Source organism: Kwoniella shivajii, chromosome 9 (assembly GCF_035658355.1).
Source record: "Kwoniella shivajii chromosome 9, complete sequence".
Taxonomy (NCBI): Eukaryota; Fungi; Basidiomycota; class Tremellomycetes; order Tremellales; family Cryptococcaceae; genus Kwoniella; species Kwoniella shivajii.
The window spans coordinates 141800-161387 of NC_085916.1; the positions used below are offsets into that span (position 1 = coordinate 141800).

Consider the following 19588-nt stretch of genomic DNA (forward strand, 5'->3'; position numbering starts at 1 on the left):
AATGAATCGAGTATTACACGCTTCTCTTGCTTTGTATCAATAAGAATGCAAGTGTGCGCATTATCCATTCCTGATTGCAACGAGAGGGAAAACAGCGAGCAGCGAGGATCATTCGGATTAGACCGAAAAGCGGGGGAAGAGGGAATGGCGACGGCAGAAGTGATAATCGATGTGACATCGACACACATAAAGTGTAATATCATTATAGGCTGAAATGAATAGAGCACAACACGAGCATACGATGCGATATGCTGAAGTCGACGAGGGAAGGATTAAAGCCGTACATGAAACAACGAATTGGAAGAAACTAACGAACTAAATAGATCATGAAAGATTACCCCAAAAAGTGAGAAAAATACGACTATGATATATACGAGTACAACTTTTATCTATATTCCCACATCTTCCATCCTCCAATATTAATATGAGCTCCCTTGTCCTTGACGTTTTAAGCTTCGTATCTGACATCTCACAACGTCACGAACATTTCACATTACAGGTTCTCAATAGCAACTTCCGCTTGCCATTTACCCCATCTCCTCATCAACCTAAAATAAATAGGTAGACCAATGATCGTTCCTACACCTATGGGCAACAAGACAATAATCACAATAGTTGAGAAAAGAGTTATGATGGGTTTTATTAACAAGAAATAAGATAAAGCAGAATAAGAATAATGATCACCAAACATGGCATAAGAACATTTCATAAACCTTTTTTCCCAGATCAGGATTTCACCTGATGGACCTAATATCCCAGATGAAGCTAAAGCTAAAGTTGCAGGGTCTGTTCCTGTTTCGGTCTCTGCTGTATCATGTGGAGGAGGAGGAGTTTCGTTCCCTGGTGTTTCGGGCCATGGGGATGTCGGCGAAGATAATGGTGAAGGAGGAGGTGAACGTGGTACTAATCTATAAAATATCGGATGATAAGATGGTGGTGATGCGGGTGTTAACGGTGAATGATAAGATAGCTGCATGATACTCTATTCAGTTGAGCACAACGGTCAGCGATGGGAGACGATAATGGTAGATAGAAATATCGTCGATAAGAAGAGAAATACCCACTTCAAGCCTAGCAGCAGAACGAGAGATGAACAGTGTCAACCACCAAACGGCAGCTCCTAGGGGTAGAGTGATGAGAAGTGCTGTTCCTGCCAAAGTTCCAGCGACCAAGAACGGCCAGACGAAGAGAGCCTATGCGTATAATATAAGCAGATGTCAGTATGCACAAGCGAAGTACCACTCGAAAGTGTCCAGATCCTGTCATGGGTGGAACTGTTCACGGATACAAGACGTTTGTGTGATCTCGACGCTGGACGAAAGAGACAAAACTTACAAAAGGGAAATTGAGAAAAATCAAATGAGAAACAGATCTCCAATATACACTTCTACGTAAAGGTCTCCAAAACCTTTTAAACCCTATTTTCCATCCTCCGCCTCCAGGATAATACTGATCTTCCTCTTCAATATCTAGATCACCACACCAAACCGATCTCCACAAACCTCTTTTCTTCTCTTGCATCACAGCATTTCCTGATCCGGATGCCATGATAAGCGACGAAGGTGACATCGTAGGTAATAACGGTGTATTCTCATCGGGCATCATATGGTTTGTGTGGAATTCAGGTGTGGTACGATTCGATATAATTGATCTTGTGCGTCTGTTATTATGATGATTGTTATATGATTGACTTGAAGAGTATCTTGGTCTATTATCAATATTTGTATTTATACTTGTATTCGTGTTCGTGTTTGTATTTAAAGCAGAAAGAGTCCTTGCTCTATTCCGAGAATGACCATTTTCATTATTACTATTATTTGTATTATCATGGTGAGATTGCGTTCTGCCCCTATCATTTTCATGTCCATGTGCGATTGAGTGAGTGGTGACATCTTCTATATTTGGATTGGCGTTTGCGATCGTGTTTGCGTTGGGCGAAATCGGGAACGAAGCGTATGGAGGAGGTTCTTCACCACCTCTCGGTTTACTTGGATCTAACAAGAATAAACTTGATCCATCGGCAGTCAACACGTATATAGGTTGATTACGATTAGAGGCATTACCCCCTCCTCTACCACCGGCACCACTGGCACCACCAGATGCGTGAAGGTTGGAATGGCCAGATAAACCCAATGGCTCAGAAGGTGATCGAGGTAATAATCTAGGTGGTTTAGGTAAAGGTGATGTTGGATTGGAAGGTGATGGTAAATGAAGTGATTGAGACATTTTATCTATCACAATGTATCGCGATGAGTTACTGGGATTGACAGCAATGATGTTCTTAATGATCAATGATCACGAGGGTGGTAATATTAGTGATGTCGAAGACGATAACGATGGCGATGGTGGTAGTCAAGAATAGCAGTAAGGGAGAGAGAGTCCTCGACCTTTTAAACCAAGCTTATCGCGTGATAGCAATAAATCCTTTTCGGTTACTTGGGAGATATTCTATGCTGATTGGAGAACTCGCGTCAAGGCCCCTTGGAGCTGAAGCAAGAGTACATTGGTCACTGGTGTGATGATGGTGATGTTGTTAAAAGGAGAAGTATGAAAAGAAGTGAAGAATGAATAAATGAATGAATGGCAATTCTCAATCCCACTTGCTCAAAAAAAGTAACGTAAAAACGTAAAAACGTAACCAGAACCATTTATTCCACCCGGTCCAAATATTGATTGATCAACTTGAGAAATCTCATCAAGACTGCTTCGTTGTATTCATTGTTCATCTTTACAACAGCTCAACAGTTGAGATATCATGCCCAGACCACCAGAGACACCAGATGTCAGAGCATCAAAAGCATTAGCCTATATACTAAGACATGGAGCTGAGAAAGAAGGTTTACATATCAGGTCGGATGGTTATGTAAAACTTGATCATGTTGTGAGTCGTGATATACATATATATATACATATATATATATATGTCTACTATGCTGATCGACTAAACTCAATCTGATATAGTTGGAAAGACCCAAATTGAGAGAAGTAGACTTATCAATGGTACTGAGATTAGTAGCTGAAAACGCTAAACAAAGATTCCAATTGTTTTACGGATATGATCCAAGTCCACCTATACCGAAAAAGAAAAAAGGTCATCAACAACCTAAAAAGAAGAAGCAACCGTTATCCTCTTCAGTCAGTCGAAATAGAAATGGAACAGGTGATTCCAAAATAGCAGAAGGTGACATACGAAGTGGTGATATTGAAAGTGGAAATGGAAGTGGAAGTGGAAGTGGACCTATTGAAATCAGATCAGAACAAAGTGCTTCTTCTCAAGGTATCGATGCGGCTCAAATTGATAATATACAATCATCACTGTCTAAAACTACGATAGTAGATGATAAACCGATTGAATTACCTTTAATATCCCTTCCTATGCCATCAACTACGGACTCATCGAATCCCTCGTGTAGTGAAGAAGGTGAAACGTCAACGACAACATCAGCATCGAAGAAAGGAGAATACTTCATACGTGCGACTCAAGGTCATTCGATAAATCTTGAAGGTACTTCCCATCTGGATTTGTTAAAAGATGATCAACAAGGTAGAACTAAAGCCGGAACAATGGTTCATGGTACCAAGTGGGAGTTATGGGATGTATTGGGTGAGTAAGATACTTTATGGCCCTCTACTCTTCTTCTCACACCTGAATCCAACGATCCCCGTGTTTCGGAATCAATACATACTGACGTCGCTCACTGTAGAATCCCAAGGTCTGTCTACGATGTCAAGACAACATATACACTTAGCCCCATCCCACGTCGGTACAATAGTTCCCAGACCAAATTCAACTTTATACATCTATCTCTCATTGACCAAATTAATCGAAAATGATATACCAGTTTATGTCAGTGCGAACGGTGTGGTACTTACACCTGGAAATGGGGATGGCGTAGTAACCAAAGAATATTGGAGAAAAGCAGTTAAGAGAGATGGGGACAGGAGAATTGTCGTTTGGGAAAATGGAGAGGAAATTCAAAGGGATGAAGAACAAGGAGAAGAAGGTATATGACAAGGTATTTAATACTGCGCAGTGGAAGAACATGACACCATTTGTTCAAGACATCATTCCCACAATCCAAAACATCCTATAGTGAACGCAATAGCTTTACTTCATACATCTACATGTCATACAATGCATTTTCACATATTAAAGTGCAAGAAGAGACTATCAAGGTGACCCTACTTTCAACGAGGTGATTATCACCGTAGATTCTTCAGTCGCTCAAATCGTTGAGCCAATTCTTCTTCTTCGGATAGTTTCTTAGCAGGGGGAGGTTTAGGTGAAGGAACTTTTTTCTCTGGCGAAGTGTCCTTTTCCTTTTTCTTCGTTATATCTTTCTGCTCCTCTTCATTCCCATCTTTTGATCCTTTACCTGCCTCTTGACCGTTTTCATTATCTCCTTCATCACCGTCGTGTCCATTGTTTGAATTCTCGTCATCGTCTCGTCTATCCCTTTGGAGTGGTTCAACATCATCTTGATCTTCTGCAACTGTTTCAGGAACCCAAGATACTCCATATCCTTTTGCGATCTCACTTAAATAAGCATCAACCAGTTCTTTCGAAGGTACAAATACTGATAATTTAGATAATACCCTAGGAGGTACAAGTGTAGGTGGTGGCGTTGAAGGTAATAATGATATAGAGAAATTACGTCCGTACTATTTTATTGATGCAAGTTAAAGAAACGAAAAGTACCAGCATCAGTTATATGCAGGACAAGATAAGGAATGTAGTGCTTTGATGATTGATGGTTGAGTGAGTATGAAGATTATTCCAAACTCACTTTATGCATCAACAGCTCTCTCAATACTTGTAATTCTTTCAACTCAGTTCTTGGAGCAGCGTATACTATAGAGCATACTGCATCTGATATTGATGGTTCGGGTGTTTCGCCACTATACATTCGTACACAAGCGTAAACATGAATTCATGTCCCATTTGTACAGTATATCCAAATCAGAGGATTGTAAGGGTGTAGATTCACTCACGTTGATGAATCAAGTAAGTTGAACCTAGCTTGAAGTGTCTCCACATATAACTAATGCAGGCATTAACGATCAACGGCACTTGAAACCAGCTCCTACCATTGTCATTCCTGGCAATCAAGGTCGTTCGTCCTTTTGATTAGGAACTCACTTCTAAGACCTCCAATAATTCAACATATATATCATCTTGAACTAAACCTTCTACTCTTAATCGAGCAGTTTCAATCCTACCTTTACCTACTAAATCTGCTATTTCCCTTCTGGATAATTTAGCTAATGCCAATTTCTTTTCTTGAAGGGTACGTAATCGTTGGATCGATAATTTGATTTGCACCTATAGCATACAGTGACATGGACGTCAGATATAGCATGCCAGATGATGATTCAGTAGCTAGTGGGATGGTGGAGTACACTTGGATAATTCGACAGAATAGGACTGCCGAAAGGAAGGTGGAAGACGGGAAAGACAGAACCGGTCAAACATGACCGTTCCAAAGTAGCATACACTCACCTTCGCTCTGGGTCCGTTCCACGGTACCATCTCAGCTCGTATCTATGCAGTCTGAATGTGTATGCAAAGTGAGATTCAAGTTGGCTCGATTGACATATGTGTCAGGAATACAAATGAGATACAAAGTCACCGGTCATCACTTCCGAGCGAACGAATTCCTTTTAACAGGAACCAAACTTACGAACAACAGTTACCTTTTACATTTACTTTGTTTCTTTTCTCTTCCTACTTCTACATATCATACTTGAATCATCCTGTTATTCGACGACCAAGCATCAGTCAAGAATTAGATAAACGGTTTGATAGAGCATACTGCTCGGATTGCAACAAGTCAACACTGCAGTAAACATACGAAAAGGAAAAAGAGCACACGACAATCTATAATGCCTCCTCCTCAGACAACGGGTATTTACCCATCTGATTCAATTACAGTGAGTCCCAGTCCAGTCAAGTATTACCCATCCATTATATCAGCAGGTACCTAGTACGTTGTACTGGATTGTATAAATCCGCTCAACAAAGTTGCGAATACTCTGGTTTTGCTCATGATGAATCTCACAATACAGGCGCTAATGAATTTTCATGCACAAATAGGAAGTAGCCCAATCATTACCTATAGATCCATTGGGTTTAGGAGCAGCAGATATATTAGCTTCAGATGTGGAATATAGACTTCATTTGATCCTTCAAGAAGCTAAAAAATTCATGATTCATGGAAAAAGAGCTACTTTGTTACCTGAAGATGTTGAATATGCCATGGAAGTTTTAAATGTCGAGGTGAGTTAGATGATCTTTTCACTCCTGTTTATTTACATTTCATCATCCCATCCTCGCATACACTTTCTCCTGGTGATATAAAGCTCTGACAGATCGATGTATCATCGTTCGAAATTCTCGAGCTAACATGTCACTCCCCCACTTGGTAATAGCCCGTTTTAATCCCACCACGTCCCCTTCCAATAGCCCAATTCCAATCAATCACTATCCCCTCATCATCCAACCATCCTCAACACCTATATCATCTCCCAGACGAAGAGATAGATTTCGCATCATATCTGAAACAACCTTTACCTGCCGGTGTAGCAAGTTCAGCAGGAGTCAAATGGAAAGCTCATTGGTTGGCTGTAGAAGGTATACAACCTGCCATAACGGAAAACCCTACTCCTACTCAAAGAGCTGGACGTGAGTTATTCATTTTCCTTTGTTTACTTTGGGACGAGGTTTTGTACCCATTCTCATTATCTGTTGTCGAAGAGGTTTTCATGTCAAGATGGATTGGGTAGAAGCGGTTATGCGAAGAATGCAATTGTCATTCCTGTTTTAGCACAAAATCCTTTCCGTTCCAATTATCATCTTATTCTGTCTCCTGTCTAAACTTGATCTCACGTCAGATTTCACTCACACTGGAAAAATCACAGCGTCTCGCCCACAACCAGCGTCCACTTCCCTTCGACCTCAAGCTCGTACTCAGTTACCCCAAGAACTCCAACTTTACTTTACTCGATTGACCACCGCTCTTGTACCTCCTTCACCCACTGGTCCAGAGACTGAGCCTGAACGACATCGACTCGCTGCACTAGCGTCACTTAGAACGGACGTGGCCGTAGCTGGAATACTAGTCTATGTGGTCAAATGGTTAGGTGAAAGTGTACAGAAATGCCTCATGGCTCCTACAGGTACTATATCACAATTGATCGATGCAATTGACGCTCTAGTCAACAACGAGGGTGTGTTCTTGGAACCATACGTGAGTGGCTGTCCCCTTTTGTCTACTGAGTGATCATGACGATGAATCGTGTTGACATTATACGGGACTACCAAATCAGGTCCATATCTTACTTCCACCATTAATGTCAATCATACTAACTGTACCCCTTGGACCACATCCACCTTCATCTTCGTCATCATCTAACAACCAGCCTTCACCATTCGATCTAAGGCTTCACGCTTCTCAGGTATTAGGTAAGATAGCTGAGAAATATGGCAAATCATATCCTGGTTTAATACCAAGTGAGTCCACCTTGACAAGGCAAACGGTCATGCAGTCTGCGTAGCAGGAGCTAATTGTGTGTTTGTTAGGACTCGTCTCGACTCTTAACAAAGCACTCAACTCACCTCCATTCCCATCTCCTCTCGGAGCCTCGAACCCTCCTTCAGGAAGATACGAAGGTTCACTCCTTGCGTTATCGTCATTAGGTACTCAAGCTGTCAAGACTGCCGTATGGGGCAAAGCAGGTGAAGGCATAAGTAGGATTGATGATTTAGCAGGGAGATTGTACAGTGAAAGTGGTAAGAAGAAGAATCCGTTGATCAGAGCTTTGATAGTGAGTGTCACGTTCTTATCTCCACAATCGATAGTACTGTGCGAAGTGTGTAAGGGTATACAATATTATGTCTTGTTGGCTGATTCGGGATCTCTGTCTCGTTTTTGTCTCACTGTGGTACTCAGAAATGTATCTCGGTAATCATCAAACCCAAACCAGCAGAAACACCAACGCCTCAAGTGAACTTGGACCGAGTGGCAGATCTATTCGGCCCTAATTTAGCCAATGGTCTATCCAAGAAACTGTGGACTGCAAGTGAGATCTTACGTCTAAGACAGGAAGAAACCGATGAGAGTCAGTTGGGTAACGGTATTGGGAACGGTGATGCAGGGGTGCATGGACATGGCGGTGGGGATGGGATCGAAGTTGATCAAGTATGAATGTGATATATTGGCGATGTACATTTATCAGTATCCATTTGATTCTTACGAGTACAAATTCGGGGATTGTTGGAAATGGGAGGATGCCACAAAAAACGCTGATTTCGGATTTACCCGATATGGTAATTTCTCAAACATCTTCACCAAACCCGACTTCCCGCATCTTCCCATGTCGTCCCACGTGGTACGAGTAGTATTCTTTCCGCTGGGGATGTTCCGCATCATATTTCTAATCACCACAGCACAGCAAATGAAAATTAAAAATGATGATATTTAGCTGTATTGCCATTTATCACCAGTCCCATTCACTCATACTTCTGTCATCATCATCATCACCATCATCATCACCAGCTATATCTACAGCGCACTATCTGTTCTCAGTCTAGGAGGAGAAGATCATCCAGTATCCTTTCCTTGCAAAAAACAAGGGGTGTCAATTTCTCTGGTATATAAGATAAAAGGAAGGTTTGGACCCAAAAAAGAAAGCTCAATTCACCGCTTTGATCTCTGACACATCACTTCACTTCACTTCACTTCACTTCACTTCACCAGTCGACTTCGACAAATATCATAAATCAATCTCATAGAAATATAATATCACTGGGCTTAAAGGTAATCATATCGAATAATCAAATAAAATGGCACAAATGCAACATCATCAAATACGTAAAGATGCTTTACAGATAAAAAGACAAGAAGTCTCTTCTGCCGCTGCCGGAACCACTTCTGCTGCAGGTGAGTTTATCTCAATTCCTTCTTTTATCCATCTTCTTTTGAGTCTCCATCGGTCAGACAAACTCCAAAAAGAAAATCTGGAGATTGAATGGGGAAATCACGCTTGTAATTTGTATCGACGATTGCTATATCGTTGATGGAATTCTACATGCCGTGCTCTATGCTATCCGTCAACTGTCAAAATTGACATATTTCTTGCTCACTCAATGTTGCGATCCTCTCCCTTTCCCCGAACGCCCTCCCTCGCTCGACTGTATCGTCAAACCACCTTCTTAATCTGTCGACTCAATGTTCGTCCATCCGTCCGTCTGCCTACCCCTACCTCCGTCGTTCTCGTGCTTGCTATCAAAAATTATCATCGTGCAACTTCAAATTCTGACATCAAGCTTCTCCAACTCCTTCTCCTTCTGCTTCTCCTTCCTCTGAACCTACCTCCGCTGCGGCCCCTTCATCTGCTGCTCCCGCCACGTCAGCCGAACCATCCACACAACCATCTTCAGCAGCAGCACAATCACCTTCCCCTTCACCCTCAGCGCAACCATCCCCATCAGCTTCCCCGTCAGCTTCACCGTCGGCTCAACCATCGGCTCAACCATCATCCCAACAACCATCACAAGCAGCTTCATCTGCATCTCCAGCTCAATCAAGCCAAGCTCAATCTCCAAGCGCTTCGCCTGATCCATCACCATCCCCAAGCAATCAACAAAGTCAAAGTGCAGGTCCAACAACCAATCAACAATCACAATCTGCGGCTTCATCTGCACAGCCGTAAGTCATCTATTTCAAAGCGAATAACTCGACTGAAACAATAACTGATGTTCGAACAACGTATTGTAGATCCACACCTGGCGGTACAACCACTACTATCATAACGGTGGGAGCTTCATCAGAATCAGCTGCTCAAAGTCTATCGACGACTACTGTCAATGGCGCTTCGAGTCAACCGGGAGGGACCACGTAAGTAGACCACCAATTTTTTTCTATAGTAAAACCTCCGAAAAATCGATGGACTGACTTCCTCTCGCACTTTCAGCACTTCCACTGTGGTAGTCATTCCCTCATCTTCTAGCACCGAGACCACTGTAACCTCCGCCGTTGGCGTCATAACCACAACCGATTCTTCTGGTAAACAAACAACCAGTACACCTTCAGAGGTCACTTCATCCTATGTGACTACTTCCGATGGAGTAGTTTACACTGTCACTCAAATCGTACATAACCCCACTGGAGCTTTGGATAGTGGTGGCAAAGGAAGTGGATCCAGCACTAATACGTTCTTCAATAACAAAGGTGCGGTAGCAGGTGTCTTTGTAGTCGTTGGTTTGGTTGTCGTTGGAATCATATTCGCCTTGGGATTACTTTGTTTCAGAAGAAGAAGAAGACAAAGGTTAGATAGAGAAGTCACAGCTGCTGCTATAGCTGCCTCATCGGGTGGAGCGGGCACGGCAAGATCACCATTAGATGAAGATAATGATTATCATTCATCCAATGGACCGACATCGGAATCATATCCTTCAACGGTCAATCAACCCATGACTCAATATGGTCAATATGGAGCTTCATACAACACAGCAGGTGGGTATGATCCTTACGCAGCAGCTGCAGCAGGTGCAGGGTATGGTGCGGCGACTCATCAACAACAACCACACGGTAACGGTGGATATGATGGATTACAACAAGGTGGACAAGGATACTATTTCGATCCTAGAGACGCATCAAATTATCAAGATGCCCCAAACGACGAATACCTATCTGCACCAAATGCTAATCAAGGTTATCAAGATCCGTATGGAGGTTACTCAACCGGTGGTGAAGGTAGTATAGATACTCCAAACCATGAAAGAGAAGATCCACTAAGGGTGAGTAGATGAGTCGCTTGTAAAGTTGATGATGAGATGATTTGCTGATTGATTGTCATACTGAACATAGGTCGCTAACCCTTCTCATTCAAGACAGTAAGGTGAAAGTCACGTGGATATGGACAATATGTACCTTTTCTTTCTTTTCTCTTATCAGATTGCTCAATTCGATCAAATCAAAAAGTACTGGACGGTATCTGTCTAGGCATTCATTCTCATCTCCTTGAGAATGATTTTCAGTAAACTCTTTGTAGCATTATATTATTAATTGTTCTCTTTTTTGTTTTCTTAATACTCGGTCGGATCTCTATATATTCTGTTGATTCGATAAATAACACTCGTTTTAGATGGAGTGCTAATGGAAACAAGGTAGCAAAGTAGCAGTGGCCTTGGGATGTAATAATGCTGTTCACAATTGCGTGGGATGGATGTGCCTTCAATTGAGATATATATTGGAGATGGTTATGCATTCTACCACTGTGTGATCATTACGAGGACAACTTGCTGTGGCCATGATATAATGAGATGACGTAAGGGGCATGATTGAAATTCTATTTGTATGGCTTGGCATTCAGGGAAGGTTGACTAACCAGACATTATTAAAACAAAACGAGTGAAAAAAATAAATATGTAAATACTAAATAAATCAAAGAGATCGGGGACAGATACTTTGAATTGGATTGGTTGATTTCATTTAAGATCACTGCTCGATATCATACTTTACCGTTTGGAATCTATTCCAATTGATCTATCCACATTTGCAGGTACAGAGAAGGAGATCATCTGTTGGTATTATCGTGTACATCTCTTATTACCGATAGGACATAACGTGAGTTTTACCTATTTCCTTTTCCCGATCTTCTCATCCTTTATTCGAAAGGACTGCCACTTTTGATGGTGATGGACAGAGCACCCCCGTGCACTGTGTGTGTGTGTGGTGTCATTCCAAGGGTACCTTTGACCTCGCTTGAACGAGTGCTTGGCTTTGTGGATCTGTGCGTTGTTGGGACAAAAGTAAGGCAGTGACTGACATATATATATTCACCATCATTCTCATTTCTTCTTCTTCTTCTTCTTCTTCTTCTTCTTCTTCTTCTTCTTCATGACCATTTTGTCTTTATCATCAGAACACATACAACAGCAACTAGCTCAGCTGTCATCACATACGTAAACCGTCATTGGACAAGATGTAAGTGTCAATATTTGCGTCCATCTTTCACATACCCCATCACATGGCTGACGATTACCATCGATTCTCCAAAGGGACACCGTATCGCCTCGAGCTGCTCATCGAGCCGAACACTTATCTCGAAACGCAGCGGCTGCAGCTCACGCATCGTATTACGCTCATCCATCATTACATCTTCATACATACTTGTCGAAAGAAGAACCTGTCGCAGTGGATGGTCAAGGTCAAGTCATAGGAGCCCTGAATGACCCTATACAGCCTATAGCACATGAACCGCACCTAGGTCCAATCCCACCATCAACGTCAATCTCAGACCAAGATTCAAAAACCTCACCTTCGAAATCAGGAGTATCAAATTTCCCTCATACCAGTGCTCAGAAAAATGCTGAAACAGGACCAGAGGGTACCAAAAAAGAAGAAGGAGGAAAAGAGGATGCAGGAGCACCTAGTGGGATGGACAAAGGAGCACTTGAAATCGGGGGCGAAGCTGGTATGTCGTGTCTCTCTTTAAAACATGGACAGGCAAGGCGGAGACGGCGATAGCAATGGTTTTGTCAACGATGGGGAAAGATGAGACGGATCAATAGTTACACATTAGGTTGCGAATGATTAGCTAATCTGATGTTATTCTTTCCAATCAACTATTAGGCGGCACAAAAACATCCCCTGGCCCATCGATAGAGGATGTCAAGAAATACCACGAAACTCAAAATGGCTGGAGCAATCACGCTCAAAATGGTCATTTGGGTGTACCAGGACAAGCAAATGGAACTCAATTGCAAAATGGGAAACCAGGATTAGAAAGGCATTGGAGTATAAGAGATAGGATGGAACCTCATTTACAAATGATGTGAGTGTTCTTATCTATCGAAAGTCAGAAGTCCACGTACCAATTCGAAACCTAAACTCTGGACGAACTGGGCTGACGAGATTTAATTGACAGGTGTGGTCCGTTATTAGCTTATTATACCGTCAAAAACGATGTTTGGCAAGGAGCTGCTTTAGTTGTGAGTCTTGCGGTAATTTCTCCTTATGTCATTGGATACTGACGATGCCAATACCCTTAGGTTGTCCGTGACGAGTAAGCCCAAACACATCCATGACCATGTTAAATTAGCTTACTGTGCAACAACAGTGGCTCTGACCTATCAACCCTTCCGTCCTTGGCCTTAACATTCCACCCCCATTCTCCACCATCCCATGAAGTTCCGACAATTCACGATCCTTCTCAGACGCTCTTACCTAATCAGACCATTGAATCAAGACGGATACACACGTACGCTTCGAAAGATGGTAACATGTCTTTCTTCAGGTTTATGATTGAAATCCCGTTACAACAAACTCAAATGACAGTTAGATATCGTTTGAACCGTGGTGCGGAAATGGACTTTGTCGTTCCTTCAATAGGGGAGAACATGAGATGGGCTGCTCATAGTTGTAATGGTGTGTCAATACTGGCTTTCACTTTTGCACGTCACCAAATCACAGGCTAATATCGTGACTCGATTAGGTTTCTCGTCAGGTGTAAATCCCGACGAATTCAAAGGCAACTACCCTTCAGGTTACGATCCAGTATGGGAAGATTTGTTGCTCAAACACCACGAGAAGCCATTCCACTGTATGGTCGGAGGTGGTGACCAAATATACTGCGATGCTTTGACTAGAGAGCTAGAGATGCAAGGTAAGCAACTCGCTTGTATCGCCTCTTTGTGGAAGGAGATGAACGTTACTGACAAACCAATTCTCCACAGAGTGGATCACGGCACCCAACAGGAAAGCTAAATTGGAAACCAAGTTGACTGATGTGATCGTGAGTGTTGTTAACTGGTACCGATTCTGGCGTTGCTGGGCATTAGCTGATTCGTTTGGTCTTGCAGAGAGAAGCTGTTGATAGGTTCTAGTAAGTCCCCTGGTCAGAAGTCCTCCTTGCTGTCTAGCTGATCCTCGTTACTCTTCAAGCTTCAATCATTATTGTAAGATCTTTAGGAGCAATGCCTTTGGAAGAGCCAATTCTACCATACCAATGGTGAACATGCTGGATGATCACGATCTCATCGGTAAGCTGCTCATGGTGACGGTCTTGGCAACAGTTCCAGCTGACAGGTACGTAGACGGTTTCGGGACTTATGACGACGAAACTCAAGCCTCTCCCATTATGTCGTTTGTGGGATCTAGGGGATATTTCGTGGGTATCTTATTCTATCCAAGATTCATGTTGCCACAAGCTCACATAGTCTCGCTCTTCAGTGGTTCCTACTTTTCCAGCTTTTCGTTTCCGGTAAATATCGTTTTCACAACAGTTTCAATTTTCCTCATCTCACCAGCTGACTCATGACATAGACGAGATCGATGGCGTCAATCCCATACCTGGCACTCACACCCTGAATAGCATGATCATAGGTGATAAACGGGGACCATGGATACCGTTCCCATCACATTCTTTGATTGTCTACCTTGGACCGAAAGTCTCACTGTTGGCTTTGGATTGTAGAGCAGAGAGGAAGCTGGACAGGATCTGTACCACCGAAACTTACGCAAAGGCATTTGGGGAAGTAAGAAAGGTGACAGGTATTGAACAGTTGGTGATTTTGTTGGGTGTCCCTATCGGTCAGTACAATGTGGTTACTGCCATGGATATTGCCCGGGCACTGATGACATATTGCAGCCTATCCACGAATGTCGTTCTTGGAGCATTTCCTGGATTTCAAATACAATCCTATAAACATGCTAGCAAGACACAACGCTATGGGCTTGGGTTCTATGGTCAATAAGTTCAACCAAGCATCAGAATTGTTGGATGATCTCAATGATCATTGGTGTGCAAATACACATAAGAAAGAAAGAAATTGGCTCGTGCTGGAATGTCAAGAACTAGCGAAAGAGATGCAATGTCGGATTACCTTTTTATCGGGCGATGTCCATTTGGCCGCTGTAGGATGTTTGTTCACTTACAATAAAGGAAAACAAAGGATGAAGATCCGACCTGAAGAAGATCACAGATATATGTTGAATATCATCACCAGTGCAATCGTAAATGTGCGTACCTCACGTCGTCGTGTAAGATGAAATGGCAGATTAATGCTGACGTCAATCATAGACGCCACCGCCTCCTGGTGCAGCTAAGATGGTGGCATTTTTAGGTAGTAACAAGCATCGAACGCTGCGTGAGTGGTGCAATCTCACTGTTGATATGGAATGCTGATCGGTAGTTGTGTGTCCTTGTTCAACATTGCAGATGGTAAGTTCTGTCTCATCTCTTGATGAAAACCCTCGAATGAAGAAGGAAAGCTAATCTTGTCCACTTGGAACAGCCAAAGATACAGATGAAATCATGATCCCGCTCTTCGAGAAAGATACTGATGGGTCGGCGTCAAAGTTGAAGGTCAGCTTCCTTCGTTAATCCAAAAACAATCATCTGACTCTGCCCTATCTTAGTACGTATTAAACAGGAGAAACTATACCGCTGTCGAGTACAATTCAGCTGGAGAATTGGTTTTCGATATCAAAGTTGAGAAGACTCAAGGTGGAGGGGAGACTGTCAGGTGAGAAATCGAACGAGACAATGCTTGAAAAAAAGTCATGGCTGATCCGACGTAATCTTAGTTATCCGATCAAATCTCCTGCTCCGCGATGGTAATGCATGCTTAGGTGAGCCGAGGACGAACGAGTGGGACTTATCGGAATCAAATTCGGAGGTACAGTATATCATTCATATAATTATAATAATTTTAGATGTTCGATATGGATAATTTGTTTATAATTTGGCTTATTGCAGAAATGCACCATATGCTGTTGATCTCTGGGATTCAAAGCTGCGCTACTGTAAGCATGTAGACCTCCCCTCCTTGAAGAAGAATTTGCGTGCTATCAACAGGTAGATACATGACTTCTTGTGGACTACGAACAAACGAAATTGAACCAGAAGTATTGGTCACAAGCTGGTGAGTCCGGTGGTTTGCAAAATTTCGATGTGTCTGGATGAGTATCGAACGCAAAGCTTTTATCCTTGATACGAGCGATGGTATCTGGTATTTTGTTCCAATACTTATGCATCTCAACCATCCCGTTTTTCCAGACATTGTATATAGTCTGACTCATAAAGTATCAATCCTCGCTTGAGCTACCTACAATATGCAAGCGGTCCTGCTATCCCCAGAGCTGATCAGACTGAACCACAATTGTAGATAACGATCTTCTCTTTGGTTTTACCATCTTTAGATCCTTTCGACTCGATCATTTTGACGATTTCCATTGAAGATGGAGAAGCGACTTCACCAAATACGGTATGTTTGTTACTATGTCACGAAGCACAAGTATAAATCCGTTCAGCTGGATCGAGGTGAAATGTTTGAGATTGAAATTGAAGAAGTAAAAAACAAAGACTTACTCTAACCATGGGCAAGAATTAGCAGTAGTAATGAAAAATTGTGATCCGTTGGTATTAGGGCCTGCGTTCGCGCATGATAAAAGGCCTGCTTCTATTCTCAAGCAGTCAGAACGAATTCCACGAATTTGCATAGAAAATAAACAAAGCAAATTGATAAATCGGTGAAAATTCGTGATGGAAAATCGGGGAGCTTGAAATTGGTTGACGATAGCTGTGAAGTAGTATTGAGATTTAAAAAACTCACTATCATGTTTCTTTTCGAAATTCTCATCAGGAAACTTATCGCCATAAATGGACTACAGAAATGGGATACAAAGCATTTGTGGATAAGTCAGTGATTAAACTCAAACTCCCTTCATTTCAATCGGAGACGTGCTATTCCGCCATCCCAGAAATATCGTTTATCAAATCTTGAATAAAGAAAGAAATTGGACTTCACCTGTCCTCCGGTCCCGTCACCTCTCTCAAAATCACCTCCTTGAATCATGAAATCAGGAATAACTCTATGAAACAAAGTTCCTCTGTATCCGAATCCTTTGGGTAATGGTGTCCCATCTGGTTTCTATGGGTTCATATGAAGATCAGCACAAGTATCGGAAAAACATTGATAAACACATTACCCGAAGGACCCGAAGGTACTGTAGTGTAGTGTAGTGTGGGAATGCAATACATTGTTGCTCTGGCAGAGACTCACTTTACCAGTACATAAAGATCTAAAATTAGCTGACGTCTTAGGTGTTATATCGTCATATAACTTGAATTCGATTTTACCAATTTCTTTGCCTAGTTACAAGGAACATCAGTAAGTCATCAGGTAAGGTATAGGTCGGTAAGGGAGAAAGAATGTTTACCGTTAATGCCAACGACGAAAAAAACATTACTTTTTTTTCCCAACATGCATGCAATAAATCTCATTAGTAATCAGTACTGATATCGTTTCCTCTTCGAGAAAGGGCACTAAATTTGAGTGAGAGAACTTACGGTAGTTTGGTTTCAGCCATTATGCTTGATTAATCAAATTCAAAAAATTGATAGTCAGTAATGATATTCCAACGATCTGTGACAAATGTGCGAATCAACTTTCAGATTGACCAATTCCTTGTTGACACAGTTGCTTATATACTTTTTTTTAGAAATACTTTCGAGTCCACGTCAGTATACAGTACATGAAACTTCCTTTATCAACTCTTTCCTTTGTCAGTGTACATAGCCTTCTTGGAATGACGTCGATAGGCGCAATTTGGGGATCATCAATCAACGGTGAGAACGTGTATCGTAGCATCCCTCATTCTCTTTTGTTGACCAGTATCTGGACTTTGTTCAGGGGATGATTCATACAACTGGCGGTATGCTCCTCGCCGGCAGTAGTCAGTAAAGCAAGATCGTCCCCGGAGAAATGCAGTGAGAACGTGCTGTAGAATTTGAGGACAGATTGATAGTGAAATAGTCAATGTGCGCCAAACGATGCCTTCTTGAATTCCAGTAGCATCACTACTAGAAAATGTATTTTGTATTTGAGAGATTCTACCACAAATGCAACTGTTCTTCCTCCGTTCTTCCATCCGACTCATTCTATTCCACGTCAGGTAGCTTACAAAGCGGAAGCACCCTGTAGCGCAATTGCATCAGCTGAATCCAGCGAAAATGTCAAGGGGATAAATGTACTCACAGTGATAATATCGATGAGTTCGTTGGTGATAACAGCTTGTCGACCTCTGTTGTATTGAAGTTGAAGAGAAGCCATCATGTCGTTGGCGTTCTGCATAACAGAATAGGGAGTCAGTAAATCGGTTTATTTATTGATGAACGTGGTCCTGCCGTACAATCACCGAGGCGGATCTCAAAGTAGATAGGCAGATGGTGCAAACATATAACTCACGTTAGAAGCATTCTCCATGGCAGTTCGTCTAGCTGAAATCTCAGCGGCGTGACCTTCAACAAGAGCAGTGTAGACAGCGTTGGCGAGAGCGAACTCGGCAAGATCTTTAGAAACATCTTCTTCCATTTCGTATGCTTGGAATCCAGCGGCAGCTTGAAGAGCTTTGGCTGAAATGACAGAGGTCACACCTGATTCGTAAGAGATAGCAGAGAGGTATTTGTTTGAAACGATTTTGATCTACACCAAAAATCGAAAACCGTTGTTAGATAAGACAATCAATCCGACACTCCTAGAGAGAAAGAGGAGGACATACCTCATCCCATTCACCACCGTTCTTAACGATCTCATCGGCGATAGCAGAAGCTTCAGCAAAAGTAGGTACATCTTTACCGACAGAGTTGAATGAAACCTTAATAGCTTGAGGTGCGAATCTTGCCAATTGAGCTTTTGGTTTATCACCTACAACAGCTATGGTACCTGGGTTTGTGGCCATCTCTTTTTTGATAGCTCGAGTAATTGATGAATGAATACCACCACATAAACCACCATCAGATGAGATACCAACGTAAAGGATTTTGGGTTGTTCTTCAGCACCTTCAGTTTCGGTGTGTTTGAAGAGTTCTACAAGAGAATCACGAATATCAGCACAAAGGTAATTTCTCTCAATGGTATATAATATAGGGTGTATTTAAACAAAAAGTCGAAACTCACCATTGTTGGCAGCACCGTATTTCTTGGCTTCTCGCATAGCTCTTTCAGCTCGAGTGAGTTTAGTAGAAGCGACGACTTTCATTGACTGTGGGTATTACAAGTCACTCAGTGTTGAGATCTATAGTGTAGATACACAATACTCACCTTGGTGATCTTTTCAATGTTTCTGACTGATTTTAATCTATACAATGGCAACGTTATCATCAGCATCATGATCATCTCCTCATTCTGCATCGTCATTGCATCCTGTCTCCATACTATCCCAGTCCCAGTCCTAACATCCATCTTCTGTTCCACACATGCATGCAGATTGTCGATGATAATCTCGTCGGACATGTTCCCCGAAAACGTCTCAGATCCAATTGAGTGGAAACCCACCTTTGCTCAATCTCTCTAAGAGTAGCCATTCCTTGGCTTTGTTGCTGGGCAACACGAGCGACATTGACAGCGGGTCGGACAGTGCGTGCGAACATTTTGACAGAGATTATAGATGAGTGGGGAGTGAGAAGAGTAAGGTATGATCCTTTTTATGTTGTTGCACAAAATACGAAGGTTAGTATATGGGGGGTGGTGGGTGAATGAGCCAGTTACAGAGTAACGGATGGGAAAATGGGATAAGAGTGG

General features: G+C 42.2%; 8 protein-coding genes across 8 annotated transcripts; 4 read left to right on the forward strand and 4 right to left on the reverse strand.

Moving 5' to 3' along the window:
• Positions 1–493: 493 nt before the first annotated feature.
• Positions 494–2226, reverse strand: IL334_006379 (uncharacterized protein; the record flags this gene model as incomplete). Its single annotated transcript, XM_062938083.1, has 3 exons — positions 494–982; positions 1065–1193; positions 1336–2226. 3 exons carry the CDS (start codon positions 2224–2226, stop codon positions 494–496), a joined length of 1509 nt encoding a protein of 502 aa, XP_062794134.1.
• Positions 2227–2755: 529 nt separating this feature from the next.
• Positions 2756–4012, forward strand: IL334_006380 (uncharacterized protein; the record flags this gene model as incomplete). Its single annotated transcript, XM_062938084.1, has 3 exons — positions 2756–2881; positions 2962–3604; positions 3705–4012. 3 exons carry the CDS (start codon positions 2756–2758, stop codon positions 4010–4012), a joined length of 1077 nt encoding a protein of 358 aa, XP_062794135.1.
• Positions 4013–4203: 191 nt separating this feature from the next.
• IL334_006381 (uncharacterized protein) lies at positions 4204–5530 on the reverse strand (the record flags this gene model as incomplete). The annotated part of the gene is made up of 5 exons (XM_062938085.1): positions 4204–4662; positions 4788–4899; positions 4993–5042; positions 5141–5323; positions 5501–5530. 5 exons carry the CDS (start codon positions 5528–5530, stop codon positions 4204–4206), a joined length of 834 nt encoding a protein of 277 aa, XP_062794136.1.
• Positions 5531–5883: 353 nt separating this feature from the next.
• IL334_006382 (uncharacterized protein) lies at positions 5884–8204 on the forward strand (the record flags this gene model as incomplete). Its single annotated transcript, XM_062938086.1, has 7 exons — positions 5884–5931; positions 6095–6277; positions 6430–6682; positions 6919–7247; positions 7327–7510; positions 7580–7824; positions 7950–8204. 7 exons carry the CDS (start codon positions 5884–5886, stop codon positions 8202–8204), a joined length of 1497 nt encoding a protein of 498 aa, XP_062794137.1.
• A 638-nt stretch (positions 8205–8842) lies between these two features.
• On the forward strand, positions 8843–10898 carry IL334_006383 (uncharacterized protein; the record flags this gene model as incomplete). The annotated part of the gene is made up of 5 exons (XM_062938087.1): positions 8843–8939; positions 9326–9707; positions 9777–9896; positions 9973–10798; positions 10869–10898. The coding sequence occupies 5 exons, from the start codon at positions 8843–8845 to the stop codon at positions 10896–10898; spliced, it is 1455 nt and encodes a 484-aa protein (XP_062794138.1).
• Positions 10899–11698: 800 nt separating this feature from the next.
• Positions 11699–15624, forward strand: IL334_006384 (uncharacterized protein; the record flags this gene model as incomplete). Its single annotated transcript, XM_062938088.1, has 18 exons — positions 11699–11793; positions 12062–12477; positions 12636–12837; positions 12931–12994; positions 13055–13068; positions 13123–13430; positions 13498–13668; positions 13739–13797; positions 13865–13887; positions 13947–14044; positions 14099–14172; positions 14235–14265; positions 14328–14594; positions 14653–15023; positions 15085–15151; positions 15299–15369; positions 15423–15529; positions 15591–15624. The coding sequence occupies 18 exons, from the start codon at positions 11699–11701 to the stop codon at positions 15622–15624; spliced, it is 2472 nt and encodes an 823-aa protein (XP_062794139.1).
• Positions 15625–16149: 525 nt separating this feature from the next.
• Positions 16150–17375, reverse strand: IL334_006385 (uncharacterized protein; the record flags this gene model as incomplete). Its single annotated transcript, XM_062938089.1, has 7 exons — positions 16150–16282; positions 16375–16465; positions 16619–16670; positions 16814–16936; positions 17069–17157; positions 17226–17254; positions 17356–17375. 7 exons carry the CDS (start codon positions 17373–17375, stop codon positions 16150–16152), a joined length of 537 nt encoding a protein of 178 aa, XP_062794140.1.
• Positions 17376–17965: 590 nt separating this feature from the next.
• IL334_006386 (ATP synthase F1, gamma subunit) lies at positions 17966–19437 on the reverse strand (the record flags this gene model as incomplete). Its single annotated transcript, XM_062938090.1, has 7 exons — positions 17966–17983; positions 18044–18133; positions 18254–18490; positions 18567–18874; positions 18965–19049; positions 19109–19145; positions 19343–19437. 7 exons carry the CDS (start codon positions 19435–19437, stop codon positions 17966–17968), a joined length of 870 nt encoding a protein of 289 aa, XP_062794141.1.
• Between the last annotated feature and the right edge of the window lie 151 nt (positions 19438–19588).